Consider the following 25,762-nt stretch of genomic DNA (forward strand, 5'->3'; position numbering starts at 1 on the left):
GCTGACTTCCCATGGTTCTCTGTGGAAGGCAGCAAATCTAGAGAGCTGGTCTGGGGGAATCATTTCCTTCCACATGTCACTGCTTGGATAGGATGGGTAGGGACCTGCCTCTCTTCCCAGGAATGGCTGGGTCTGGGGAAAGCATTTAGAACATTCCACATCTGTTTCAATGAAGCACAGAAAAAGAATGCCCCATGGCCCCCAATCAAACTTCAGTAGAGGGTCCTCTGAACTCCCCAAAAGAAAGGGCTTGTTTTCTACCTATTTCATTTTATGGAATGCCAGTAGAACGTCTGTGTTTTACTTAATGGGCATTCATCACACCATCCCTGTACATGACCATCCTCATTCCCAAGCTTTCAACTCCGTCTTCATTTCCACTTAACACATTTGAAATGGAACCTCTTCTGTTCCATGAAAGATGTCTCTGCTTCTGTATCTTCTCAGTCGTTTTCAGGTCATTAAGTTATTATCCAGTGCAGTGTCTTCTTTCTTGGTGAAACAGAGGGTCACACCTATGCATCGCCTGGTTGTCTGTGCTGTCACCTTTGGTGATCCCTTCAGAACCACCCTCAGTCAGTAACAGAAGATGCATCTCAGTCTCAATGTGTCCCCGGTGCAATCATGACTTCTTTTAAATAACTCGAGGAAGAGTACAGTGGAAAGCCAACAGGCTGCAGGGCTCCTGCCTTGCTGTCCCGAGATCTGAGAGGAGTTGCCCTCTGTCATCAGCCACCAGTTCATCTCCCTCCTCCCCTGACACTCCAGTTTGCAAGCACCTCTACAGCCTGACAGCACCACTTCTCTCCCTTGTGTGATGCATGCATGCAACCTCCTGACATGCAGCACATCCCACCCACTCCAGGATGCCCTTGCTTGCACTTCTTGTCAGAAATCTTGCAAGCACAGCTTTCGGTGATGCTCAGTCTAACCAACCACCTGACCCCAGTTATCCAGTCACTTTTGCAATTCCTCAGCATCCCTGCATGGGTGTGTATGGTGTGTATAGGTAAGCATGCCTAGTGGTGCTACGTGTAACCTTACTTGCATGGATTCCATGCCAGCATTATTAGTGCTAGTGTACATTTTCATTTGTGTTTATCCTAGCTTCAATGTTAACCCTTAAGGTCAAGGTCTTTTCCTCCTGATTCCTTCCTCCTGCCAATGCTTCTTTTGATGTCCATCCACGGTAAGTGGAATAAACAATGGTGACCGATGGAGATGCCCCAGGTAGCCCATGTCTTAACACTACTGATACCTCCTGAGACCCATCCAGAGTCAGTGTGACCTTCCACTGTATTCCCAGCCTGAGCAACACAGCACCTTTTTTTTTTTTTTTTGTGGTACGCTGGCCTCGCACTGTTGTGTCCTCTCCCGTTGTGGAGCACAGGCTCCGAACGCACAGGCTCAGCAGCCATGGCTCACGGGACCAGCCGCTCCGCGGCATGTGGAATCTTCCCGGACTGGGGCACGAACCCGTGTCCCCTGCATTGGCAGGCGGACTCTCAACCACTGCGCCACCAGGGAAGCCCAACACAGCACCTTTGACCAAATGAGGACTGGTCCAAGAAGAGACGGGCAGTTGACAGATGAGAGTCCTCACTGGAACGAATCCCTTTAGGCTGCTTCAAATCCATATCCAGGAATCATGATCAAAAACATGGCATCCATTTTCATGTTTCTCCATCTTTATTCCTAAATCTATACTCTTTTTATAGAATCCTCTCAGTTTTAGTACACAAGTACTTCTCTTAATGAAGACCTACTGAGTTGTTCCTCTAGTCTAGATACTTCCATCACAGATTTCACTGTATATCTCATAACATCTAGTCAAGCATCTCCTGAAAATTGAACTTACTGGGCCAGATGCTCAAACAGAACATGATTTTATTTCCATCCCTGCATCCAGCCAACATATTAAAATGTCAACTCTTTATTTCACGGCAAAACTACAAACTTTTCCCCAGGTGCTGGCTGCACTCAGAATGGATATGGTCCTCCTTCCACCAAATCCCCCTCCTGAAAATCCTTTCTGATCTAAGAGAGTCATATTTTTTTCAACCTGCTGACAACAACTTTCCCCTTTTTAAAAACCTATTGTTTCCTTTATCATATTCAGATGTTTCATTCTTACTTTCAAACTTTCTTGCTTGTTTATCCTCGGCCACTGAAACTCTCCTCTGTCTCTTCCCTTCCTCCTTACCTAAACATATTCCCTGGCCAGGCTAACATACAGGAGAGAGAGGGAAAGTGCTTCTCAGTACTTAAGAAACATAGCAGTGTACTGCTATGGACACTTATGGTTACAGACAATACCACCTCCCGGCCTAACAGTTATAGCTTACAAATGCTATAACTAATGAATCCTCATTAAATCAGCAGAAATAGTGTTCCAGCATGCCTTTTCCCCTGAGAGTATTTTCTCCTCATTTCCATATTTTGAAATCTGCCCGAATCTTGTTTAACTGCATTTCTTTTCCTCCCACCGTGATATGAATTCACAAAAACCATGTCGAGAGCAATATTTCGTTCCCAAGTGCAAACCCCGCCAACAAGGACCTGCCAGATACTTTCTTGCGCCTCCAAAGAGACCACTGCTTACAATGTTATGGAGCTGGACTCTCCTCAGCTTCTAGAAACAGAAGCCCACTTGTAACTGAGTTAAGAAAGCTATAATTAAAAAGAAACATTATAAAGTTCAGCTGTTCTGTGGTTAAACAGCCCATTGCACAGCATGTTCCTTCCCTGTGTTAAAAGGGAAAGAAAATGAAGGAAACAAAACTAACCCACAATCCTTTGTGGCTTTATCACATATCTTCACACTTCTCAGGAGACTATGATTTCAACTCAGCAGCATCTTGATTTACATACTCTCTAATGTGCATGCAATCTGGTCCCTGTATCCTTATCCCATGGGCAAATATTTGTATTGTAAAGATCACCATTATTACACACTTCAAACAATTCCTCTTTACCTCCAGTTTGATGGGGCATGCTACCACCCACTTTTCTAGCTTTTCCCCTGACTTAGACTAGAAAAACTGTTTTCCTTGTAGACAGTAAGCACTTAAAATATCTCTGTTTATTTGCCTCACCCAATATGTAGAGAAGAGAAAGGCTGTTCTTTGAAAATAATCCTCTGATGGTACAAAGGAACACATGGGTCCAGCTCTAGCAGAAATACATTTCTGTGTTGCAGGTACAGAAGTACTACCTGAGCCCTTAGTTTGTCATAGGTTCCTGCAGAATTTGGGTTCTTGACTGCTTCTGTCTCATAAGCTTATACCTGTCCTTAGAGAACCTTGTCCCTAATGGAGCCATCCCTTAATAGGGTTCCATCAAATAGGCAAGGTAAAGTCTTTGATGGTACCTTGACTAGCACTTAATCTCTCTGGGTCTTCTCTAACCTCGTGGCCAGATTTCTTTATCACAAAACTCCCCCCCACCCCTCCCAAGAGAAGCCATGTCTGTGTCCCATTTTTAATACAACTCTTCCTCCATCAGGATGACGCTTGCTCAGAGTCATCAGTTGACATCATTTCTTCTAATTGGATCCCAAACATGCCCCTCTTTTCTTCATAGCAACAATGTGGTCCATAGGAACACACCTGAAGAGACTTTAGGAAAATAACAAAAAGCCTAAAACAGCTTCGGATATTATCGTTTGTAAGAAAATGAATTTCAAACCAGATTCTAGACAGGATTTTCCTTCCTACCACTGTTTCCCACCTCCAGCCTGCATCTCCTGCCTTCCATGTAAATATCCGTTTTAGCCCCGTACTGTGCTTGCTTCATTCCAAGGCATAAAATTATTCATGATCAAACCATAGAAATGGTGCTTAACATTTTTCCTTAAGTTAGGTGTACATGCTGAACTTGAATGAAAAGCTTGCGAACAACTCCCTTAATTCATTGAGATTCAGCGGCTCAGTGTTTTGGAAGCTTCTCCCATAGCTCGTCTCCCTTGGTGACTACTAGATTTTGGTTGGTATTTTTACCATCGCACGTAGAGTGGATTGGAATCATAGCTAGGGGAGGGACCCGGAAGCTTCTCTCAAAAGGAAAGTTGTGAGATAGTCAGCATTGGATCTCATTATGGAGAGATGGTGATTCTTTAAAGAAAAACTTAACTAAATCATGGCCCAACACCCTGCTGCCCAGTACATTCCAGCAGTAGCTGCTGGCTCAAAGTATTTTCATTCCTGTCCCATTTTTAAAGCTTTTTGGGACACTCCGACTTGCAATGTTTAACTTTAGAATCCAATAGAAATCCAACACGCCTCTCGTGCTCTTTGTTTACTCCTTAACACCCGTGTTGACCGAAAATGGTCAAAGAGAAATGTCCCTGACATGAATTCTCTGTTATGTGGGCTGTTCACAATCTCGCTTTTAACCATCTCTGCCTCACACCCCTGCAGCAACGCTCAGGCTGTGACTTCTCTTAATTCCCCACTTTGTTGAAATCAGACCAGCTCTGCAGTGTCCTCCCTCCTCCCCACCCTTTGTTTAGCCCAGCGCTGCTGCCCCAGCACACTCTGGCTTTGCATGTTGTTACTGGCTCTGAAGAAGCACATCTTCTTTAAACAGAATGCTGCTAGTGAAAGCAGACTCCTTGCATTTAATATTCTCACCCCAGATGAATTGGACATGGGTTCCTACAAAATGAAATCACCTTTCAGGCTAAAAGGGAGCCTGAAAAATGAGGCCTGGGGGAGAGAGACGGAGTCATTCATGAAATGGGAGGCTTAAGTGGTAGATTATGAAATTGCGGGAGGGTTGATGGTGAACTACTGGTCTAGATTCTGTATCCCTTGTCAGAAATTCATTTTAAAACTCAGGGAAGATTTGGGGAACCTGGTTTTACATAAAATCTTGGTTTAACTAGGAGCTAAAGCCCTAGAAGTGAGTATCAGAGGCTGCTAGCCTTATTGATGGATGGAAAGACACTCACAGGCCTTCTTTGTCAAGCTCACCTTGATCTGCTTTCTCTTTGTCTATCTCCCCTGCCCCTTTCAACTTTTCTGTTCTAGAGTATTTGAAACAATAAAGGTGAATGGGGGAGATACACACACACACACACATATGCAGGAGGAGAGAAAACTGTAAAAAATCACTACCATATTGAGGAGAGTTCCCTGTGTTCTGCCCAGTATTCTCCAATAACCTAAATGGGAAAAGAATTTGAAAAAGAATAGGTACATATATATGTATAACTGAATCACTTTGCTGTACACCTGAAACTAACACAACACTGTTAATCAACTATGCTCCAAAATAAAATAAAAATAAAAAAACACCACCATAAAAGTAGCCAAAAATATTTTTTGATACAAAAAATGGCTAATAAGAAGGTGCACAATCTATATGCCATATGTAAAATATGTAAATTTTATGCCACTAAGCACATGAAATGATGATGTATTTCTGTATAGGGAAGGCCCCGAGGAAAATGTGACTCTAGGGCAGTGAAGGAGAGGAAATAGAATTGCCCCACTGAAACAGTAACTGAAACTGGAAATCTTTGCTTGGAAAGAAATCTTTGCTGGAAATCTCTAAATTTCATTTTTATTTGTCTTAAAACTGGAGCAAATCAAAGGCTTATAGTTTGTGTAGTTTCTATTTTACTTTGACCTACAAATTTTCACCTTCCAAAATAATTGACCCTCCTCCACCCCCTGAAAAAAATCATAGTACTCAAATTTAAGAAAGTAAAAATCTTGGTTAGGAAGACATTCTAAAGATGATTTTAAATGTGATTTAAAATATGATTTAATACCCACTAGAAATGGCTTGAGAAGTTGCTTTCCCATCTTTCCTTCTACACAGTCTGAGGCAATTTTATGTCTTTTCTTTGAAAGTTTCCATGGCAGAGTGTTTTTTTTTTTCATAATATACCACTTGATAGCAAATGATTTTTCTTTGCTCATTAGGACGGTTATTCAAGACACTTGAATCAGTCACACATTTCATTTCATGTGGTTATCGAGATGAAACATTCCCTTTGAAATAAGCATGGTGACCTAAGGCTTACTTCCCTTTCAGCCTAGATTTCCTCCCCTTTCTCTTTATCCTGTTCTTCAAAAGACATTTTTTGCAGTTAACATTTAGTATTTCTCAGTAAATCAATTAAAGATATTAAGTGGAAGATGAGTCTCTTTTTGAGATGAAATTTTTGAAAAATATATCATCTCCAAGCAATTCTCTGGTACACAGATATCTCCATAACTTTAATTAAATGTCAAGGGCAATTATGTTCTCTCTAGCAATTAAATAATCTCAAGTGTATATGACAGCTACATGCAATAAGTATCTGAAAAACCTGGTCATATGTATGACTAGGTTTTTTTTAAGTACACCATATTATTTATTTCGTGTAATTATACATCAGATTCTAGCAATTCAGGTAAAATTCTCTTTTCCTTTAACTCATCTGCCCATTTCTAATTCTAATATCATAGAAACTGTATATAATATTGTTGACTGATCATCAAAATTAAATGCAAAAAAGAGAAGCCAAGATTTCTTTTCTAAAATATGAAATTCAGTAAATGCATTGCCCTATGTGCTGTAGTTAAATAAAATTACTGTCCAAGAACAAAATTTGTGGACATGATGAAATTTCAGGCTAAAGTGAATAGAGCTTGTGAACATATACTGATACTTAATTAAAATCGTTCCAGAACTTATACCAATATCTTCCCTCCCCTTAAAAAAAATCTTTCATTTTGAAAAAGATCATAAACTACACTTTGGTTCACATAGATGGAAACACCTACAGTAATTTCCACAAAGTCTATGCTGTCTTAGGCACATTAGTTACAGATTATGGATTACACCTAGTCCAGGGGGAGAAAAGTAAAGTTTTCTAAACTTTTCTATGGATTATTTTATCAGTTGATGTTCCATAGCTGATGTTTTCATCTCCTTTCCAGATTTCATTTTGTAAATCTCCCATACATTTTCTATTTTGGGGCGAGAAAGATAATTCACACTGTCAAGATGGCAAAAATATATTTCTATAAATATCCCAACTTACAGAGAGAGAACTTTTAATAAGAAATTCAATTTTATTGCTTTTTCTTATTTTCTAGTATTTATAACTTTATTTCTGACATCTAATTGAGGGAATCTGAACTCTACCAACCATATGTTTACCATCAATCCTGGAATGGATTTCAGAGTGTCTACTAATTTTTGTTAATAATAATTGGACTGTTTGTTTACCTAGAATTTATCTATCAATACTTTGGAAAAGCAAAGGATCTACAAATTCCTAGCCCAGAAGCCACAAGGGGTTGAAGGGACTTTAGCTTTCTAAATATTTTATGGAGTCAGTTTATGCTTCACTGCTATAACATTAGTGCTGAGGGGATTTTTGCAATACATTCTTTTTTGTGACATTTGTTATGCATTGTAGAGGCTGTACTTTGAAATATGAATTAAGTTATAAAACAAAGGGTCCCATTTAAGATGTACAAAATTGAGCAATAGGGATGCCTGTCAAAAAACGTTTCTATGTAAGATCTCCCTTTAAAACTGTATGCTTCAATATGTGTAATAACTTTTCAGATATGCTAATTTCATGTTGTTTTTGTGAACTTGTCAGGGGGCAATTTTGACAGCTCTTTTGATGCAGAGAAGGGCGTTGGGACCATTGTCATTGCAAAACCTTTGGATGCAGAACAGAGGTCCATCTATAATATGAGTGTGGAAGTCACCGATGGGACAAATGTTGCTGTCACTCAGGTAAGATGTCAGATTACTAAACAGTGGGAATGCTGAGAAGTCTGCTAAAGTCAGAGGTACAAGCAATTAAAATATGTGTTGAAAGTAGTAAATTATGTCCATGGATTTTTAGCATTTAAAAAAAAGCATTTGCAAGAACAGTTTAGACAAAGGATTCTATCAACAATATTACATAACTTAGCTGCCTCTTTCAAGAAATTATGATTGTTCATGCATGGAAGAGTGATGTGTATTTGTTTCCCAATCATTTCCTGTAACATTTATCTCTTTGACAACAAAGTCAGCTTTCCTTGAATTTACAAAGAGAAGGACATCTGTAGTGTCTGAGCTAACACACCATGATATTCTTCACCTCCTCATGCTTTAATCACAGAAAGTTAAAGCTAGAGAATGCCTGAGTCCAAATTCATTTTACAAACTAAGATAATCTAAGTAATATATCCAAGGTCACACAGCCTTAACAAAGAACAAGAGAGCTGGGTGTCCTGACTTCCATCTCCCATTCCAGACCCTATGCCAGTGGTTCTTCATCCTGGCTGCACAGTAAAATCCCCTGGTTGTGGAGGGTGTTAAAACCAATAAAGCTTTAGCTCCATCCCCAGAGGTCCTATGTGATTCTAACATGCAGCCAGGGTTGAGGACCATCACTTCTACTCTTCTACTTGAGTGTTCATGGAAGGGCGCTGAGAACAAAGAAAAGGAGAAAAAATCTCTGGGTGAGACTAATACAGTTTTAGATATCAATATGGAGCAGATTTACCCTACATATGAGATTTGTGTTTGTTTGTTTTGTATTTTAGCACCAGAGACCTTAAGCCAGTTATGGCAGAGGACTGGCACACACACATAGCCTCTAACCCCTCCCACCCTCCCTGCCTCTCTCTTCTGTTCCCATGACCCCAGAAACCATCACTAATCGATCAAGGGTCTTTGTTTGTTTGTTTTGGTTTTTTTCCTGCTGAGCACAGATGTGGCCTCAGAATCCTTCTCAACACAATGCTTCAGGTATTGAAGACGAAATGTTTACCAACCCTAAAGGAAACAAGTGTTGATTTATTTCAAATATGATGTAAGCTTTTGTAACAGTGTGGTTTTTAAAAGGGGAGAGGAGGAGGGTTTTATGTGTTTGTCTATCCAGCTGTCAGTTTGAAGCTGTTTCAAAAACATGATGAGACTCTTTTCTTTGAGACTGTTTGTAAGCATAAAGTGGCAGAGTTTGAAGGAAACCGTAGCGTTGTTTTTAGTACAACCCTTTTACTTTTCATTCAAATAAACTGAAACCCAGAAAGGGGACGTGACATGTACTTGATAAGCCAGCCCGTGAGTATCAACTCCTGATCTTTCAACCCATGTCCTTTCCTAGGATGAATATGCGACCCTATTTGCCTGAGAGAATCCCATTTATACTGGTGTAATTATCACGCTCAAAGTTGCCCCAGTTGAGACAGTAAATTGTATGGTCACCCTACCTAAATCCAGACTGCTTCAGAGTATCTTCAAAAGATAGAGATACCTGGAAAGGACCCCAGGATTGAGATCCTGCATGAATCACACAATCTAAAGACTAATACAAAACAACCCACTTGTAGCATTGCTAAGTCTTTAGTGCTAATTCACTTTAAATGGGAATTTAAATTAGACTTTTTAAATTAGCCATGTCTTAACATATCCAACTTCAACTTTTTAGCACCACCTAGAAACATAAGATGTATTTGAATAAAATACAAATAAACGCATGGAACCCTATTCATTACTGACTTTTCTCCAGCATTTCATAACAGTGGGATTAAATGGTGATTCATTGTGCCCAGAATGTTATAGATACATATTAAATATTTTAGAATGAATTAATGGATAGTAGATATTACATTTTCAATAGGGTCTGAATGGCAGGTATGCTGGATCTCCAAAGCACACAACTGATAAATGTTAACCAAAAAAAATTATCTATGAAACTTTTATTTCAGAACTTCATTAGGACCAGATGATAAATCATTCAACAGCATCTTTTCTACAAACATTTCTTGAGTTCATACCATGTGCAGGGAACTGTACTACATGCCTGAAGTCACAGTGGTTCAGAGTTTTAGACCCAGATAACTGATGTGCACCCACTTTAAAAAAATTAATATGGAAGCATGTATTACAAGACTTTGAATGTACACGTTGTTCACATCCTGCTTTTGCTGATCTTACTTCAGACTAGTGTAAAGTTAGACTTGTCTCTAGAGCCATTCAGGAATTAGAGAATTGGGGTGAACTTGGAGGTTCCCTTTGGCAAGCCCAAGCTCAATAGGTTAATAAATTAGGATATCAAGAGATTTTCTTGTCAAAAGCTTCCAAGTTACCCTGTGTCTCTAGGGCTATGACCTTCTCAAGAAGTGAGAACAGTTTCCAAAGCATAAATTTGTGTACCATCGTTATTACCATCAGAAAACCAATATTCTGTCTATCTGGCTGTATTTGAGCCTGAAGACCCACCAGCCTCTGCCAGCCCAGGCTTCTGCTAACATTTGCCACGGCTCCTCTGGCAGTGCTGACAGGAGCAATTTCTGAATTAGTCAAAGCCCTCAGTGTCAAGGACATTTTTACAAAAAGGATATTTGGGGAAAGGAAAGGCATTCTAGGCTTCTTTTAGAAACCACTAAAGCACACTCCAACCCATGACCTGAGGCAACTTAATGATTTACCATCAAGTGGAGATTCTTCACCATATAACTGAAATGTCCTGTAGCCCCCAAAACACCTGTTCAGTTTTCTTTGGGGAACTTTTCTCTACTTTGTTCATTTGGAACCATAAATTATGGTATGACATGGGCTTCAAATCAGCCATAAACAACCTGTTGAATTTCACTTCACAAATGTCAAATAAATCACAGCCTCAGGGACCTCTGTGTCTACAAGAAAACCATTCCTTCACCTTCAGTTTTGGCCTGTTCTCCCAGAATTCTTGTGCCTCAGAGCTACAATATCTGGTGATGAATAAACATCCTTTTCCTCTCTGAGATTCAAGCATGAGTACAGAATGTAAAAGGGTTTGGTGGACTTCAAGTTATAAGGATGCAGACGTACTAAACAAGAACAAAGCATCCTCTTTACAAAAACCTCCTGGACAAGGGCCTCAGTATAAAAGCGTTGTTGATTTTATGTAGGATATTATTGTGCTTTATATAAATAGCATAGTGTTTGACAAACTGGGCTTTGTAGGGAATAAATCCATGTCCTAATCCCAACTCTGCTATTTACTAACTGTCACCTCCAGCTGGTGCAGGTCACTTAATTTCTCTGCACCCTAGTCCCTTCATCTATGAAATGGGGGTGCCAGTACCTACATCATTAGAGGTGCTGTGAGGATTACATGAGTTTACATATACAGAATAATAGCAAGGGAGATTGGTTTAAAATGGCACAGTAGAAGGATGTGCTCTCACTCCCTCTTGCAAGAACACCAGATTCACAACTAATTGCTGAACAATAATTGACAAGAAGACACTGGAACTCACCAAAAAAGATACCCCTTATCCAAAGACACAGGAGAAGCCACAGTGAGACGGTAGGAGGGGCGCAAAAACAATAAAATCAAATCCCATAACTGCTGGGTGGGTGACTCACCAACTGGAGAACACTTATACCACAGAAGTCCACCCACTGGAGTGAAGGTTCTGAGCCCCATGTCAGGCTTCCCAATCTGGGGGTCTGGCAACAGGAGGAGGAATTCCTAGAGAATCAGACATTGAAGGCTAGGAGGATTCTATCGCAAGACTTTGACAGGACAGGTGGAAACAGAGACTCCACTCTTGGAGGGAACACACAAAGTAGTGTGCACATCAAGACCCAGGGGAAGGAGCAGTGATCCCATAGGATACTGAACCAGACCTACCTGCTAGTGTTGGAGGGTCTTCTGCAGAGGCAGGGGATGGCTGTGTCTCACCATGAGGACAAGGACACTGGCAGCAGAAGTTCTGGGAAGTACTCCTTGGCGTGAGCCATCCCAGAGTCTGCCATTAGCCCAACCAAAGAGCCTGGGTAGGCTCCAGTGCTGGGTCGCCTCAGGCCAAACAACCAACAGGGAGGGAACCCAGCCCCACCCACCAGCAGACAAGTGGATTGAAGTTTTCCTGAGCTCTGCCTACCAAAGCAACAGCCAGCTCTACCCACCACCAGTCCCGCCCATCAGGAAACTTGCACAAGCCTCTTAGCCTCATCCACCAGAGAAAAGACAGCAGAATCAAGAAGAACTATAATCCTGAAGCCTGTGGAACAAAAACCACATTCACAGAAAAATAGACAAGATGAAAAGGCAGAGGGCTATGTACCAGATGAAGGAACAAGATAAGACCCCAGAAAAGAAAGTAAATGAAGTGGATATAGGAAACCTTCCAGAAAAAGAACTCAGAATAATGATAATGAAGATGATTCAGGATCTCGGAAAAAGAATGGAGGCAAAGGTAGAGAAGATGCAAGAAATGTTAAACAAAGATCTAGAAGAATTAAAGAACAAGCAGAGATTAACAACACAAAATTGAAATGAAAAACATGCTAGAAGAAATCAATAGCAGAATAACTGAGGCAGAAGAACGGATAAGTGACCTGGAAGACAGAATGGTGGAATTCACTGCTGCAGAACAGACTAAAGAAAAAAGAATAAAAAGAAATGAAGACAGCCTAAGAGACCTCTGGGACAACATTACATGCAACAACATTCACATTATAGGGGTCCCAGAAAGGCAAGAGAGAGAGAAAGGACCCGAGAAAATATTTGAAGAGATTATAGTCGAAAACTTCCCTAACATGGAAAAGGAAATAGCCACCCAAGTCCAGGAAGTGCAGAGAGTCCCATACAGGATAAACCCAAGGAGAAACATGCCATGACACATAGTAATCAAATTGGCAAAAATTAAAGACAAAGAAAAATTATTGAAAGCAGCAAGGGAAAAATGACAAATAACATACAAGGGAACTCCCATAAGGTTAACAGCTGATTTCTTAGCAGAAACTCTACAAGCCAGAATGGAGTGGCATGATATACTTAAAGTGACAAAAGGGAAGTACCTACAAACAAAATTACTCTACCCGGCAAGGATATAATTCACACTCAACAGAGAAATCAAAAGCTTTACAGATAAGCAAAAGCTAAGAGAATTCAGCACCACCAAAACAGCCCTACAACAAATGCTAAAGGAACTTCTCTAAGTGAGAAACACAAAAGAAGAAAAGGACCTACAAAAAGAAAGCTAAAATAACTAAGAAAATGGTAATAGGAACATACATATTGATAATTACCATAAATGTAAATGGATTAATGCTCCAACCAAAAGACACAGGCTTGCTGAATGGATACAAAAACAAGCACCATATATACGCTGTCTACAAGAGACCCACTTCAGACCTAGGGACACATTCAGACTGAAAGTTAGGGGATGGAAAAAGATATTCCATGTAAATGGAAATCAAAAGAAAGCTAGAGTAGCAATACTCATATCAGATGAAATAGACTTTAAAATAAAGAATGTTACAAGAGACAAGGAAGGACACTATGTAATGATCAAGGGATCAATCCAAGAAGAAGATTTAACAATTATGAATATATATGCACCCAACATAGGAGCACCTCAATACATAAGGCAACTGCTAACAGCTATAAAAGAGGAAATTGACAGTAACACAGTAATACTGAGGGACATTAACACCTCACTTACACCAATGGACAGATCATCCAAACAGAAAATTAATAAGGAAACACAAGCTTTAAATGACACAATAGACAAGATAGATATAATTGATATTTATAGGACATTCCATCCAAAAACAGCAGATTACACTTTTTTCTCAAGTTTGCATGGAACATTCTCCAGGATAGATCACATCTTGGGTCACAAATCAAGCCTCATTAAATTGAAGAAAATTGAAATCATATTAAGCATCTTTTCTGACCACAACACTATGAGATTAGCAATCAATTACAAGGAAAAACACACAAACACATGGAGGCTAAATAATACGTTACTAAATAACCAAGAGATCACTGAAGAAATCAAAGAAGAAATCAAAAAATACCTAGAGACAAATGATAATGAAAACACGATGATCCAAAACCTATGGTTTGCAGCAAAAGCAGTTCTAAAAGGGAAGTTTATAGCTATACAAGCCTACCTCAAGAAACAAGAAGAATCTCAAATAAACAATCTAACCTTACACCTAAAGGAACTAGATAAAGAAGAACAAAAAAGGCCTAAAGTTAGCAGAAGGAGAGAAATCATAAAGATCAGAGCAGAAATAAAGGAAATAGAAACAAAGACAACAATAGGCAAGATCAATAAAACTAAAAGCTGGTTCTTTGAGAAGATAAATAAAATTGATAAACTATTAGGCACTCATCAAGAAAAAGAGGGAGAGGACTCAAATCAATAAAATTAGAAATGAAAAAGGAGAAGTTACAACAGACACCACAGAAATACAAAGCATCCTAAGAGACTACCACAAGCAACTCTATGCCAATAAAATGTTCAATCTGGAATAAATGGACAAAATCTTAGAAAGGTATAACATTCCAAGACTGAAACAGGAAGAAATAGAAAATATGAACAGACCAATCACAAGTAATGAAATTGAAACTGTGATTAAAAATCTTACAACAAACAGATGTCCAGGACCAGATGGCTTCACAGGTGAATTACATCAAACATTTAGAAAAGAGCTAACACCCATCATTCTCAAAGTCTTCCAAAAAATTGCAGATGAAGGAACACTCCCAAACTCATTCTATGAGGCCACCATCACCATGATACCAAAACCAGACAAAGATAAGACAAAAAAAATAAAATTACAGACCAATCTCACTGATGAATATAGATGCAAAAATCCTCAACAAAATACTAGCAAACAGAATCCATCAACATGTTAAAAGGATCGTACACCATGATCATGTGGGATTTATCCCAGGGATGCAAGGATTCTTCAATATACACAAATCAATCAATGTGATACACCATATTAAAAAATTGAAGAATAAAAACCATATGATCTTCTCAATAGATGTAGAAAAAGCTTTTGACAAAATTCAACACTGATTTATGATAAAAACTCTCCAGAAAGTGGGCATAGAGGGAACCTACCTCAACATAATAAAGGCCATATACAACAAACCCACAGCAAACATCATTCTCAATGGTGAAAAACTGAAAGCATTTCCTCTAAGATCAGGAACAACAGAAGGATGTCCACTCTCGCCACTATTATTCAACATAGTTTTGGAAGTTCTAGCCATGGCAATCAGAGAAGAAAAAGAAATAAAAGGAACACAAATTGGAAAAGAAGTAAAACTGTCACTGTTTGCAGATGACATGATACTATACATAGAGAATCCTAAAGATGCTGTCAGAAAACTGCTAGAGCTAATCAACGAATTTAGTAAAGTTGCAGGATACAAAACTAATGCACAGAAATCTCTTGCATTCTTATACACTAATGATGAAAAATCTGAAAGAGAAATTAAGGAAACACTCCCATATACCACTGCAACAAAAAGAATAAAATACCTAGGGATAAACCTACCTAGGGAGACAAAAGACCTGTATGCAGAAAACTATTAAGACACTGTTGAAAGAAATTAAGGATGATACCAACAGATGGAGAGATATACCATGTTATTAGATTGGAAGAATCAGTATTGTGAAAATGACTATACTACCCAATACAATCTACAGAGTCAATGCAATCCCTATCAAATTACCAATGGCAATTTTTACAGAACTAAAACAAAAAATCTTAAAATTTGTATGGAGACACAAAAGGCCCCGAATAGCCAAAGCAGTCTTGAGGGAAAAAAATGGAGCTGGAGGAATCAGACTCCCTGACTTCAGACTACACTACAAAGCTACAGTAATCAAGACAATATGGTACTGGCACAAGAAAAGATATATAGATCAATGGAACAGGATATAAAGCCCAGAGGTAAATGCATGCACCTATAGTACCTAATCTATGACAAAGGAGGCAAGGATATACAATGGAGAAGGGACAGTGTCTTCAATAAGTGGTGCTGGGAAACCTGGACAGCTACATGCAAAAGAATGAAGTTAGAACACTCCCTAACACCATACACAAAAATAAACTCAAGATGTATTAGAGACCTAAATGTAAGACCGGACACCATAAAACTCTTAGAGGAATACATAGGAAGAACACCCTTTGACATAAATCACAGCAAGATCTTTTTGATCCACCTCCTAGAGTAATGGAAATAAAAACAAAAATAAACAAATGGGACCTAATGAAACTTAAAAGCTTTTGCAAAGCAAAGGAAACTACAATCAATATGAAAAGACAACCCTCAGAATAGGAAAAACTATTTGCAAATGAATCAATGGACAAAGGATTAATCTCCACAATATATAAACAGCTCATGCAGTCAATATTAAAAAAAACAAACAAACCAATCAAAAAATGCGCAGAAGACCTAAATAGACACAGATGGCCAAGAAGCACATGAAAAGCTGCTCAACATCACTAATTATTAGAGAAATGCAGATGAAAACTACAATGAGGTATCACCTCACACCAGTTAGAATGGGAATCATCAGAAAATCTACAAACAACAAATGCTGGAGAAGGTGTGGAGAAAATGGAACCCTCTTGCACTGCTGGTGGGAATGTAAATTGATACAGCCACTATGGAGAACAGTATGGAGGTTCCTTAAAAAACTAAAAATAGAATTACCATCTGACACTGCAATCCCACTACTGGGCATATACCCAGAGAAAACCATAATTCAAAAAGACACATGCACCCCAATGTTCATTGCAGCACTATTTACAATAGGTAGGTCATGGAAGCAACCTAAATGCCCATCAACACACAAATGGATAAAGAAGATGTGATACATATATACAATGGAATATTACTCAGCCATGAAAAGGAACGAAATTGGGTCATTTGTAGAGACATGGGTGAGTCTAGAGACTGTCATACAGAGTGAAATACGTCAGAAAGAGAAAAACAAATATCGCATATTAATGCATACATGTGGAACCTAGAAAAATGGTACAGATGAACCGGTTTGCAGGGCAGAAATTGAGACACAGATGTAGAGAACAAACCTATGGACACCAAGGGGGGAAAGCAGAGGGGGGTGGGGGTAGGGGTGTGATGAATTGGGAGATTGGGATTGACATGTATACACTGATATATATAAAATCGATGACTAATAAGAACCTGCTTAATAAAATAATAAATTAAATAAATTAAATAAATAATAGCAAGAGGTTGAAATGTAATGAGTGCTCAATAAATATTAGCTACTACTGCTATTATTATTACTATTATCACTTAACCTCTCTGAGCATTTGTATCATGGGGACTGCCCCACAGGTTGTTGTGAGAAATAAGTGAGTGCCTGAGACAGTGCTCTGAAAAAGGGATTATCCAGTGCGGCATCCCAAACCTTTAGTGGAGAACCATCTTGGAAACCATCTGACTAGTCTTGGGGTAGAAAGTGAGAGATGATCCATTAAAGCACTGTCAATGCTGATGAACCATATAGAAATTTTCAAGGGCTCTGTAAGCACACAAGACCCAGAGTATGTTAGTGGGCTTTTCCTGGTTCCTGATGGTCCCTCCAGGGTTGGCCACATTTGACAGCTCTTTGACAGTCTTTTCTTTGCCTAAAACCAGCCAACATTTTTGAGTGCTTTCTGTATTCCAAGAATTATCCCAAGTTATTAAGAGCTGACTTCCAATTTCTACATATATCATATTGTGGAGTGGTAGCAAATAATTCATGACTGGCACCAGAAATAACATTCATTGGTCTAGACCAGAGCATGAATAATGTTGAGTGGAGAAATTTAAAACCAACACCCTGGTTCCATGCTATGTTCCTTTCTGTCCACACCCCCTCCCAACCTCCACATCCAGCTGCTTCCAACAAGCTGGGGCAAATCAGAACCTAGTTGTGCAAACAAATTAGACTCTCCAAGGTAGTTTGAGTCCCTGGCAGATCCTTGAAGCTTATGAAATTGTTGATATATTTTGGTGTGCATGTATATTTTTTTAGAGAGTAGTCCCTTAGTACTTATCATGTTTTTAAATGGGTAAGTGGCTCAAAAATGGTTAAGGTAAACTAACTCCTCAATATTTTCATTACTCAGAAACTCTAGTTAAAAATTTCAACATGCAGCCACCCAGGCTTCCTAGGAAACATACATACCTGAGGGGTTGTTGGTTTTCTGATGCCTCCCTGCTCTGGTGACTGGGCTGGCTGCTGCCATGGTGTTTCAAAGCACTGTTGTTCTGGGTTAAGAAAGAGTTAAGTTTGCCTACCAAAGCCCTGGATAGCAAATAGGAAGTTAGCTCCCTTCAAGAAATTTTTTAAAAGTAGAAATAATCTGTGAAAAAGGGTACCACTATTCTTCAGCATTATGGAAGTATTCCCCACTTGATGTCATAGAAGGTCAGAGATGAGCAAGGGTGTCTGGCTTAGATGAGGAGAATAAAAGAATGAAGAGAAGTGGGACAGTCTGGTTGGTGGAAAAGTGAGGAATCACAGGAACACTGGCTGTTATAAATAAGAGGGCAAGTGGGAACATCCAGGTGAGACCAGAGGTTCATAAGGGACAGGAATAATGAGATGCTGAGAAGGATGAAGTTATTGTCCAAACATACAAGAGCACTACAAATCCATTTGAAGAGGGATTCTACTCTTAGCACCCAAACTGTGGTCTCTACATACCATTTCCCATGGAAAGGAACCAGGATTCCTCGTAGAAATAGCTGATTCCAGGTCTGGGACAGGAGCCTGGGCATCTTATCCTGCCAGAAAAGGCTAGTGGAATCTTGTTAGAAGGTGACAAGAGACAACTTGAACTGCCTTCCACTGGTCAAAGATGGGATAATTTGAGCATCGGAAAGAATAATTATTATAATGGACTGAAACACTTAAAATAGATTAAAAACCCAAGTGTTTATATTATATTCAAAAACAAACAAACTCACTTAACTCTTACAATTACTCCATGAGGCAGGTACTATTTGTGGTGGGCAGAATGCGCCCCTGTCCCACACCCAAGATGTCTATGTTCTCCTAGTCATCAGAATTTGTAAATATGTTACATGGCAAAAGGGGCACTGCAGATGTAATTAAGGATGCAGATCTTAGGATAGTGAGACTCTCCTAGATTATTTAGGTGGACCCAGTCTCATCACATGAGCCCTTAAGCAGATGATTTTGTCCAGCTGGAGTTGGAAGAGATGCAGCAAAGGGGAAGTCAGAGATTCCAAATATGAGAGAATTTGAAACATCTTTGCTAGTTTGAATATGGAAGATGTAACACAGCAAGGAATGTAGGCAGCCTTAAGGATCTGAGAGAGGATCCTGCTGACAGCCAGCAAAAATGCAGGGACCTCGGGCCTTTAACCTCAAGAAACTAAATGCAGCCAACAACCTGAGTGACCTTAGAACTGATTCATCCCCAGACCTTCCAGAAGGGAACACATCTCTGATGGCCCCTTGATTTCAGGCTTATGAGACTCTAAGCCACACTATGCTCAAACTTCTGACCTGTAGAACTAGGAGATAATAAATGGGTGCTATTTTAAACTGCTAAATCTGTGATAGTTTATTACGTTGGAAATAGGAAAAGAATCCCCTGTTGGCATCCCCATTTTACACATAAGTAAATTGAAGCAAAGTGAGGTTAAGTAACTTGAGTAGATCAGGGTTTAGATGTAGTCAGTTGGATTCTAGAGACTGCTCTGCACTCTCAACCACTACACTGTGCTACCTCGCAAAAGTAAGATTAAATCTTTGCTACCTATTCTAAGGCAGGAAGAGACACTCATCTGGCTCTACTAGTTATGAGGGGGACACTCTTTTAAGTGGTTGCCCCATAAACATGGCACCACCTATGGCCCTTAGAATGTTTCATAGCTGGTCATACATGCTAGGAAGAGAGAAAAATACCCCAACCTCTTTATAGCCCTCCCTTCCACCCACTGAGCTTATGAGCTACAGAGACACACACTACCAAGGATGAGAAATGACAAATTTTAACAACTTTCCCCATGTATCTACCAAACCCATATGAGCTGCTGCATCTTCATTGCAAATTTAAATAAATCTAGAGCCTGGCTCATCCAAAAGACCAAGAGATGAAAATTAATATATAACACCTGTTATTTGCATAATAACACTTAACAAGCCTCGTTCTAAGCTTCATTTCCCTGACACTCAGGGAGTAGTTAAATCAAGTTTTATCATTACATTCATTTTTCCAGTGAAAAACTGAGGCACAGACAGGTTAGGTGGCCACCCTAGGTGTACACAGGTCGATATACAAACCCAGTTCTTCCTTCTCAAAATCAGATACCATCTCGGGCTTCCCTGGTGGCACAGTGGTTGAGAGTCCGCCTGCCGATGCAGGGGATGCGGGTTCGTGCCGCGGTCCAGGAAGATCCCACATGCCGCAGAGTGGCTAGGCCTGTGAACAGTGGCCGCTGAGTCTGCGCGTCCGGAGCCTGTGCTCTGCAACGGGAGAGGCCACAACAGTGAGAGGCCTGCGTACTGCAAAAAAAAAAAAAAAAAAAATCAGAAGCCATCTTAGGAACTTTCCCTTACATGTCTATGTATATAAAATATACAGCTTAATTCATTAGGGGAAGTATTTAGTCTAGTGGAAGGAGCACTGACCCTGAATCAGGTGACCCAGGTTCAAAGTCAGCACTTAACCAATGGTTGACTGTGTTACCACAGAAGGAAGCTCTATCTCTGTGAGACTCAGTTTCTACAACATAATGCGAGTAAAATCTTACATACCTCATGGGTTATTGTAAGAATAAATAAGATATTATGCGATATGAGAGCTGTGACGTGTCAGACACATGTAGGTTTTATTATTGTAGTCTTTTCTCAACTTAAAACTGTAATAATATACCTACTAACTATAAAATATTATGTGTGTGGATTTTACTGTTATTCATGAAAGGCAGCAGAGATATTCATGCCCAAATAATAATCTAAAAATTACATCGATTTTATTCAGGGACTTATGATACATGCTTTTGTGATTTTCGTATGCTTTTCTTATTCAAGTCCTGCTTTGATTTATAAAGATATAAATATCAGCTTGTATTTGTATGCTCCACAGCCAAACCTGAGATTAAAACTCTCTTTCAGATCATTTCCACATTTCTTAAGCCCCACAAGGCAGTTAATTTAGATGGGCCACTAAGTCTTCCAGCCAGCGGGTCCCTATTCTCTGGGGCTGGGAGGTCTGTGATGTGTGTTCCTGGGTTAGCCTTGCCCTTGACGGCCATGGGGATTCCATTCCTCTCTTATCTCTAGGTGATGTTGGGAGTTCCTAACTGGCCTCCTTCCTTAAAAAGCAGACTTTACCTTGAAGATTTGGATTTTGTCTTACTCTTTTCCTCCACTTTGCACCTGCTTAAAAGGAGGTGGAGGGTAGAAACAAATCACTTTTGCTAATGCTGCTCCATGATCCCTGGATCCAGGGGCTTTCAAGGGACACCCTCATCGAGGGTTTTCTTTTGTTTCCTTTAACATCATCTCCCTCTTAGCAGGTGAAAAAGGCAGTGGCCCAAAGCTTCCTTGTATATTTAGGCTAAGACAATGCTGTAACAAGTGCAATTATATAGATGAAATAAGGCAGCAAACCAACTCTACTGTGAGACTTTCTCTTAAAAAAATAATAATGATAAAATCTCACTGAATGTAATAGATCCATGCCTGACAACTTATGAATAAATCAATTCTTAATAACGGATTCCAATTTTAAAGGCAGCAGGGAACTTTCTTTATTTTTAATATATAAATGTATGTATTTTATTTATTTATTTTTGGCTGCATTGGGTCTTCGTTGCTGTGCACGGGCTTTCTCTAGTTGCGGTGAGTGGGGGCTACTCTTCATTGCAGTGCACAGGCTTCTCATTGCAGTGGTTTCTTTTGTTGCAGAGCACGGACTCTAGGTACGCGGGCTTCAGTAGTTGTGGCACGCGGGCTCTAGAGCAGAGGCTCAGTAGTTGTGGTGCATGGACTTAGTTGCTCCGCGGCATGTGGGATCTTCCCGGACCAGGGCTCGAACCCGTGTCCCCTGCATTGGCAGGCAGATTCTTAACCACTGCGCCACCAGGGAAGCCCAACAGGGGACTTTCTGTTCAGAATAATCCCATGATTAACGTTCCTGAAATGAGAATGGTCGTGTCAGCTATGTGTTTGGTAAATTAGGATTTCTGTAGAGCAAGGTACATAATATTTGCACACATGATTGTTCACATGTATGTTTTGTACATTTATAGTTAATGCGTATATAATTTAAGTGCACATGGAAACTGTATAATGGAATGCATACAGAATTTGGCTCCGTAAGACCTAGGTTTGAGTGTGGCCTTGCCCTTGTGACTTGGGCACATCCCTTAACTTCTCTGATTCTCATTTTCCTCATTGAGAAACAAGAGATAATACAGTTTAAGAAATGAATATGGTACAGATTTATGAACTGGAAAACAAGCACACAATTTTTCTCCTTAGGCATTCAAAAACAAAACTTGTAAGCTTGGAGAGAATACAAGAGGCATCATCCTTGAAATCACAACTGTAGAATGTTTTAAGTATGGTTTTGAAATGCAAACAGAGGCAGGACAGAATTTTCAGTAATTCAGGATTTAATTGGTTCTAATAAAAGACAGAGGCCTTACCCTCCAACTCACCCCATGGACACTTCATGCCATGAGCCTTTGTAAAGCTGGAGTTGGCATCTACCCAGACTTAGCTTAGACGAGCCTGCAAAACCCAAAGTGTTTGTGGTGAGCAGCATTGAAACCAGCTCTGAAGAGGCTTCCCACACTCAGGTTTCCTCCTGCTTTGAATCCATTGTACTTCTTTAGGCATTTCAATTACCATTTTGAACACAACATCTTTGAGAGTTACTTTGCTTTGTTTGGTGGTTCAGGAGCTCACAAATGGCCCCAACTGTGGGAAATAAAAAGCAAATGAGGAAAGGGAAGTCTTTTATAGAGAAACACTTGTTCAGACTGTAGATTAGGCTCAGGACAAAGCAAGCAGAAAGAGGCAAGCTTTTCAAGAGCACATCAACTTTGAAACCTCAGGAAGGTCAGGGCAGGCTTGCTGGCCGGAAAGGCTCTTTTATCCCATTAATATGACTGTTTCTGTGAACACAAATATTTTAGCATCTTGACTAAGTTAACTGGAACTTTTTAAAGGAAAGAATTGGCATTCAAAGAATCTAGTATGGCTTCCCAAATACAGTGGAGATAAAACAATACCCAAAATGCTATAGGCACACTTCTCTAAACTTTTTCTACCATAAACTACAAGCAAAGCTTGTCCCCGCGTCACGCTCACTCCCATGGCAAGTTGTCCTGGCACAGAAGTCATAGCACGGCCCTTCTCCTCTCACTCAAAAAAGCACATCTCCACCAAAGTGATGGATAGTACAGTTATTTATAAGAACAACTATGGTCTGACTAAATTTATTTCTAAAAGTAAATAATTTTCTAGAATGCAGCCAAATGCTTGCATATTATTTAATGGAGAACCACTAAAGGCTTTCTTATTAGTCAGGAATAAGAAGAGAATATCACTGTTTCCACTACTATTTAACATTGTGCTGTATTAGCCAATATAACTAGCTAAGATAAAGCAATTTGTGTTATAAGAATTATAAGGGAAAAGGTAGACTGATCTCTATTTGCATGTAGTGTAATTATATATCTGCAAAGCTCCAAGGAGGGAATGGAAACACTACTTCAAATGATAGGAAAATTAGTAAATAACAGGTTATAAATTTAACATACAAAAATTAATGGCCTCCATATATAGCTCACCCCCCCCCAAAAAAAAGCCAGTGAAAAAGTGTAATGAAACAGAACCCATTTAGGTTAGCACATATATAAACTTTAAAAGTGTTCAAAACCTATTTGAGGAAAACTAAAGCACTCTTGAAAAACAAAATAGTAGATATGAACAAATGAAAAAAGACAAACTATGTTCTTGGATAGGAAGACTCCATCATGAAGAAATTAGTTCTTCCTTAATTATCCTGTACTTTTAACATAACCCCAGTTTAAAATGCTATCATTTTGTCAGGTGCTATAGAAGTTGATTACAAAGTTAATTTAGAAGAACAACAATTGGGACTTCCCTGGAGGTCCAGTGGTTAAATCTTCACCTTCCAATGCAGGGGGTGCGGGTTTGATCCCTGGTCGGGAATCTATGATCCCACATGCCTCATGGCCAAAAAAACAAAAGATAGAACATAAGCAATATTGTAACAAATTCAATAAAGACACACACACAAAAAAGAACAACAGTCAAGAATAGCTATGAAGGGCTTCCCTGGTGGTGCAGTGGTTGAGAGTCCGCCTGCCGATGCAGGGGACACTGGTTCGTGTCCCGGTCCGGGAAGATCCCACATGCTGCAAAGCGGCTAGGCCCGTGAGCCATGGCCGCTGAGCCTATGCGTCCGGAGCCTGTGCTCCGCCACGGGAGAGGCCACAACAGTGAGAGGCTCGCATACCGCAAAAAAAGAATAGCCATGAAAATCCTGAAGACAACAAAGAGAAGACCTAGCTTTTCCAAACAATTAAAATATATATAATGGAAATATGGAATCACTATTTGTGCACCAGGAACTAACATAGTATTGTGGGTCAACTATACTGCAAAAGCAAACAAATAAACAAACTCATAGAAAAAGAGGTCAGATTTGTGGTTACCAAAGGCAGGTGAGAGGGAGAGGGGGAACTGGATGAAGGGCAGTAAAAAGGTACAAACTTCCAGTTATAAGATAAATAAGTACTAGGGATGTAATGTACATAACAACACTGCTGTATGTTATATGTGAAATTTGTTAAGAGAGTAAATCCTAAGAGTTCTCATCACAAAGAAAAAAGTTTTTTCATTTCTTTAATTTTGTATCTATATGAGATGATAGATGTTGACTAAACTCATTATGATAATCACTTCATGATGTATGTAAGTCAAATCATTATGCCGTACACCTTAAACTTACACAGTGCTTTATGTCAATTATGTCTCAAGAAAACTGGAAGGAAAAAAATACTATAAAGCCTCTGTAATTAATACATTTTGATGTTGTTGCATGAAAAGACAGATAAACCAATGGAACAAAATAGAAAAGCCAGAAATATACTATCTGTATTGGTAGAGTTAGTATACAGTAAAAGTGACTTCTCAAATCAGTAAGGAAGTGATGGTCTGCTAAAAAGTAGCATTGAAATAAATAGAGAGCCATGTGGAATAAAATAAAATAGGACCCATTCTTCACATAATATACTAGGAAAAATTCCAAATGGATTAGAGATGTAAATGTAAGGAAAAGAAGCATTTAAATTCAATTTTGATAAAATAAGTGTGATCACCAAAATCTGGAAATGTAGAAAATATTCTACACTATGACTTAACATCCAGAAACAATAAGGGAAAAGACTGATGCATTCAACTACATGAAAATAAAAATAAAATCTTTTGCATGGCAAAAAAAAAAATACCATAAACAAAATAAAGATAAATGACAAAACTGAAAACATTTGCAATGTGTATCATCATGCTCCCAAAATAAAGGGAAAAAGTACCATCTAACCCATAGAAGAATGAACTGATATAGTTTTAACAGAAAAAGAAATGCAGATGGTTCTTAAACATATGAAAAGATGCTCAACCTCACTTATAACAAGAGAAAGGAAAATTTAAAATACATTGAGATGACATTTCTCATCCCTCAGCTTGGCCAAAAACCCAAAAGTTTTACAGCATGCTCTGTTGGCAAGGCTGTGGGAAGACAGTCATTCTTAAATACTGCTATAGAAAGGCAAAGTGATCAAACTTATAGGTAGGGGAATATGGAAAGTATCTCACAAAACCATATAAGCACTTCTCCTTTGATTCAGCGATCCCAATTCTAGGGACAGAAATATATGTTAGCAAAAATGTGAAAAGACACAAGCACAAGGCTCTTCATT

General features: G+C 39.3%; 1 protein-coding gene across 1 annotated transcript in view; it reads left to right on the plus strand.

Moving 5' to 3' along the window:
• FAT3 (FAT atypical cadherin 3) overlaps nucleotides 1-25,762 on the plus strand; it is a gene marked incomplete at its 3' end in the record, with an annotated part of 711,881 nt that overhangs the window by 566,308 nt on the left and 119,811 nt on the right. Inside the window, exon 9 of the mRNA XM_081241325.1 lies at nucleotides 7,607-7,746. Within this exon, the coding sequence (XP_081097451.1) occupies nucleotides 7,607-7,746 (140 nt within the window). The remainder of the gene's footprint in view (nucleotides 1-7,606; nucleotides 7,747-25,762) is intronic.

The sequence above is a fragment of the Mesoplodon bidens genome, assembly GCF_964165515.1.
Source record: "Mesoplodon bidens genome assembly, chromosome: 7".
Taxonomy (NCBI): Eukaryota; Metazoa; Chordata; class Mammalia; order Artiodactyla; family Ziphiidae; genus Mesoplodon; species Mesoplodon bidens.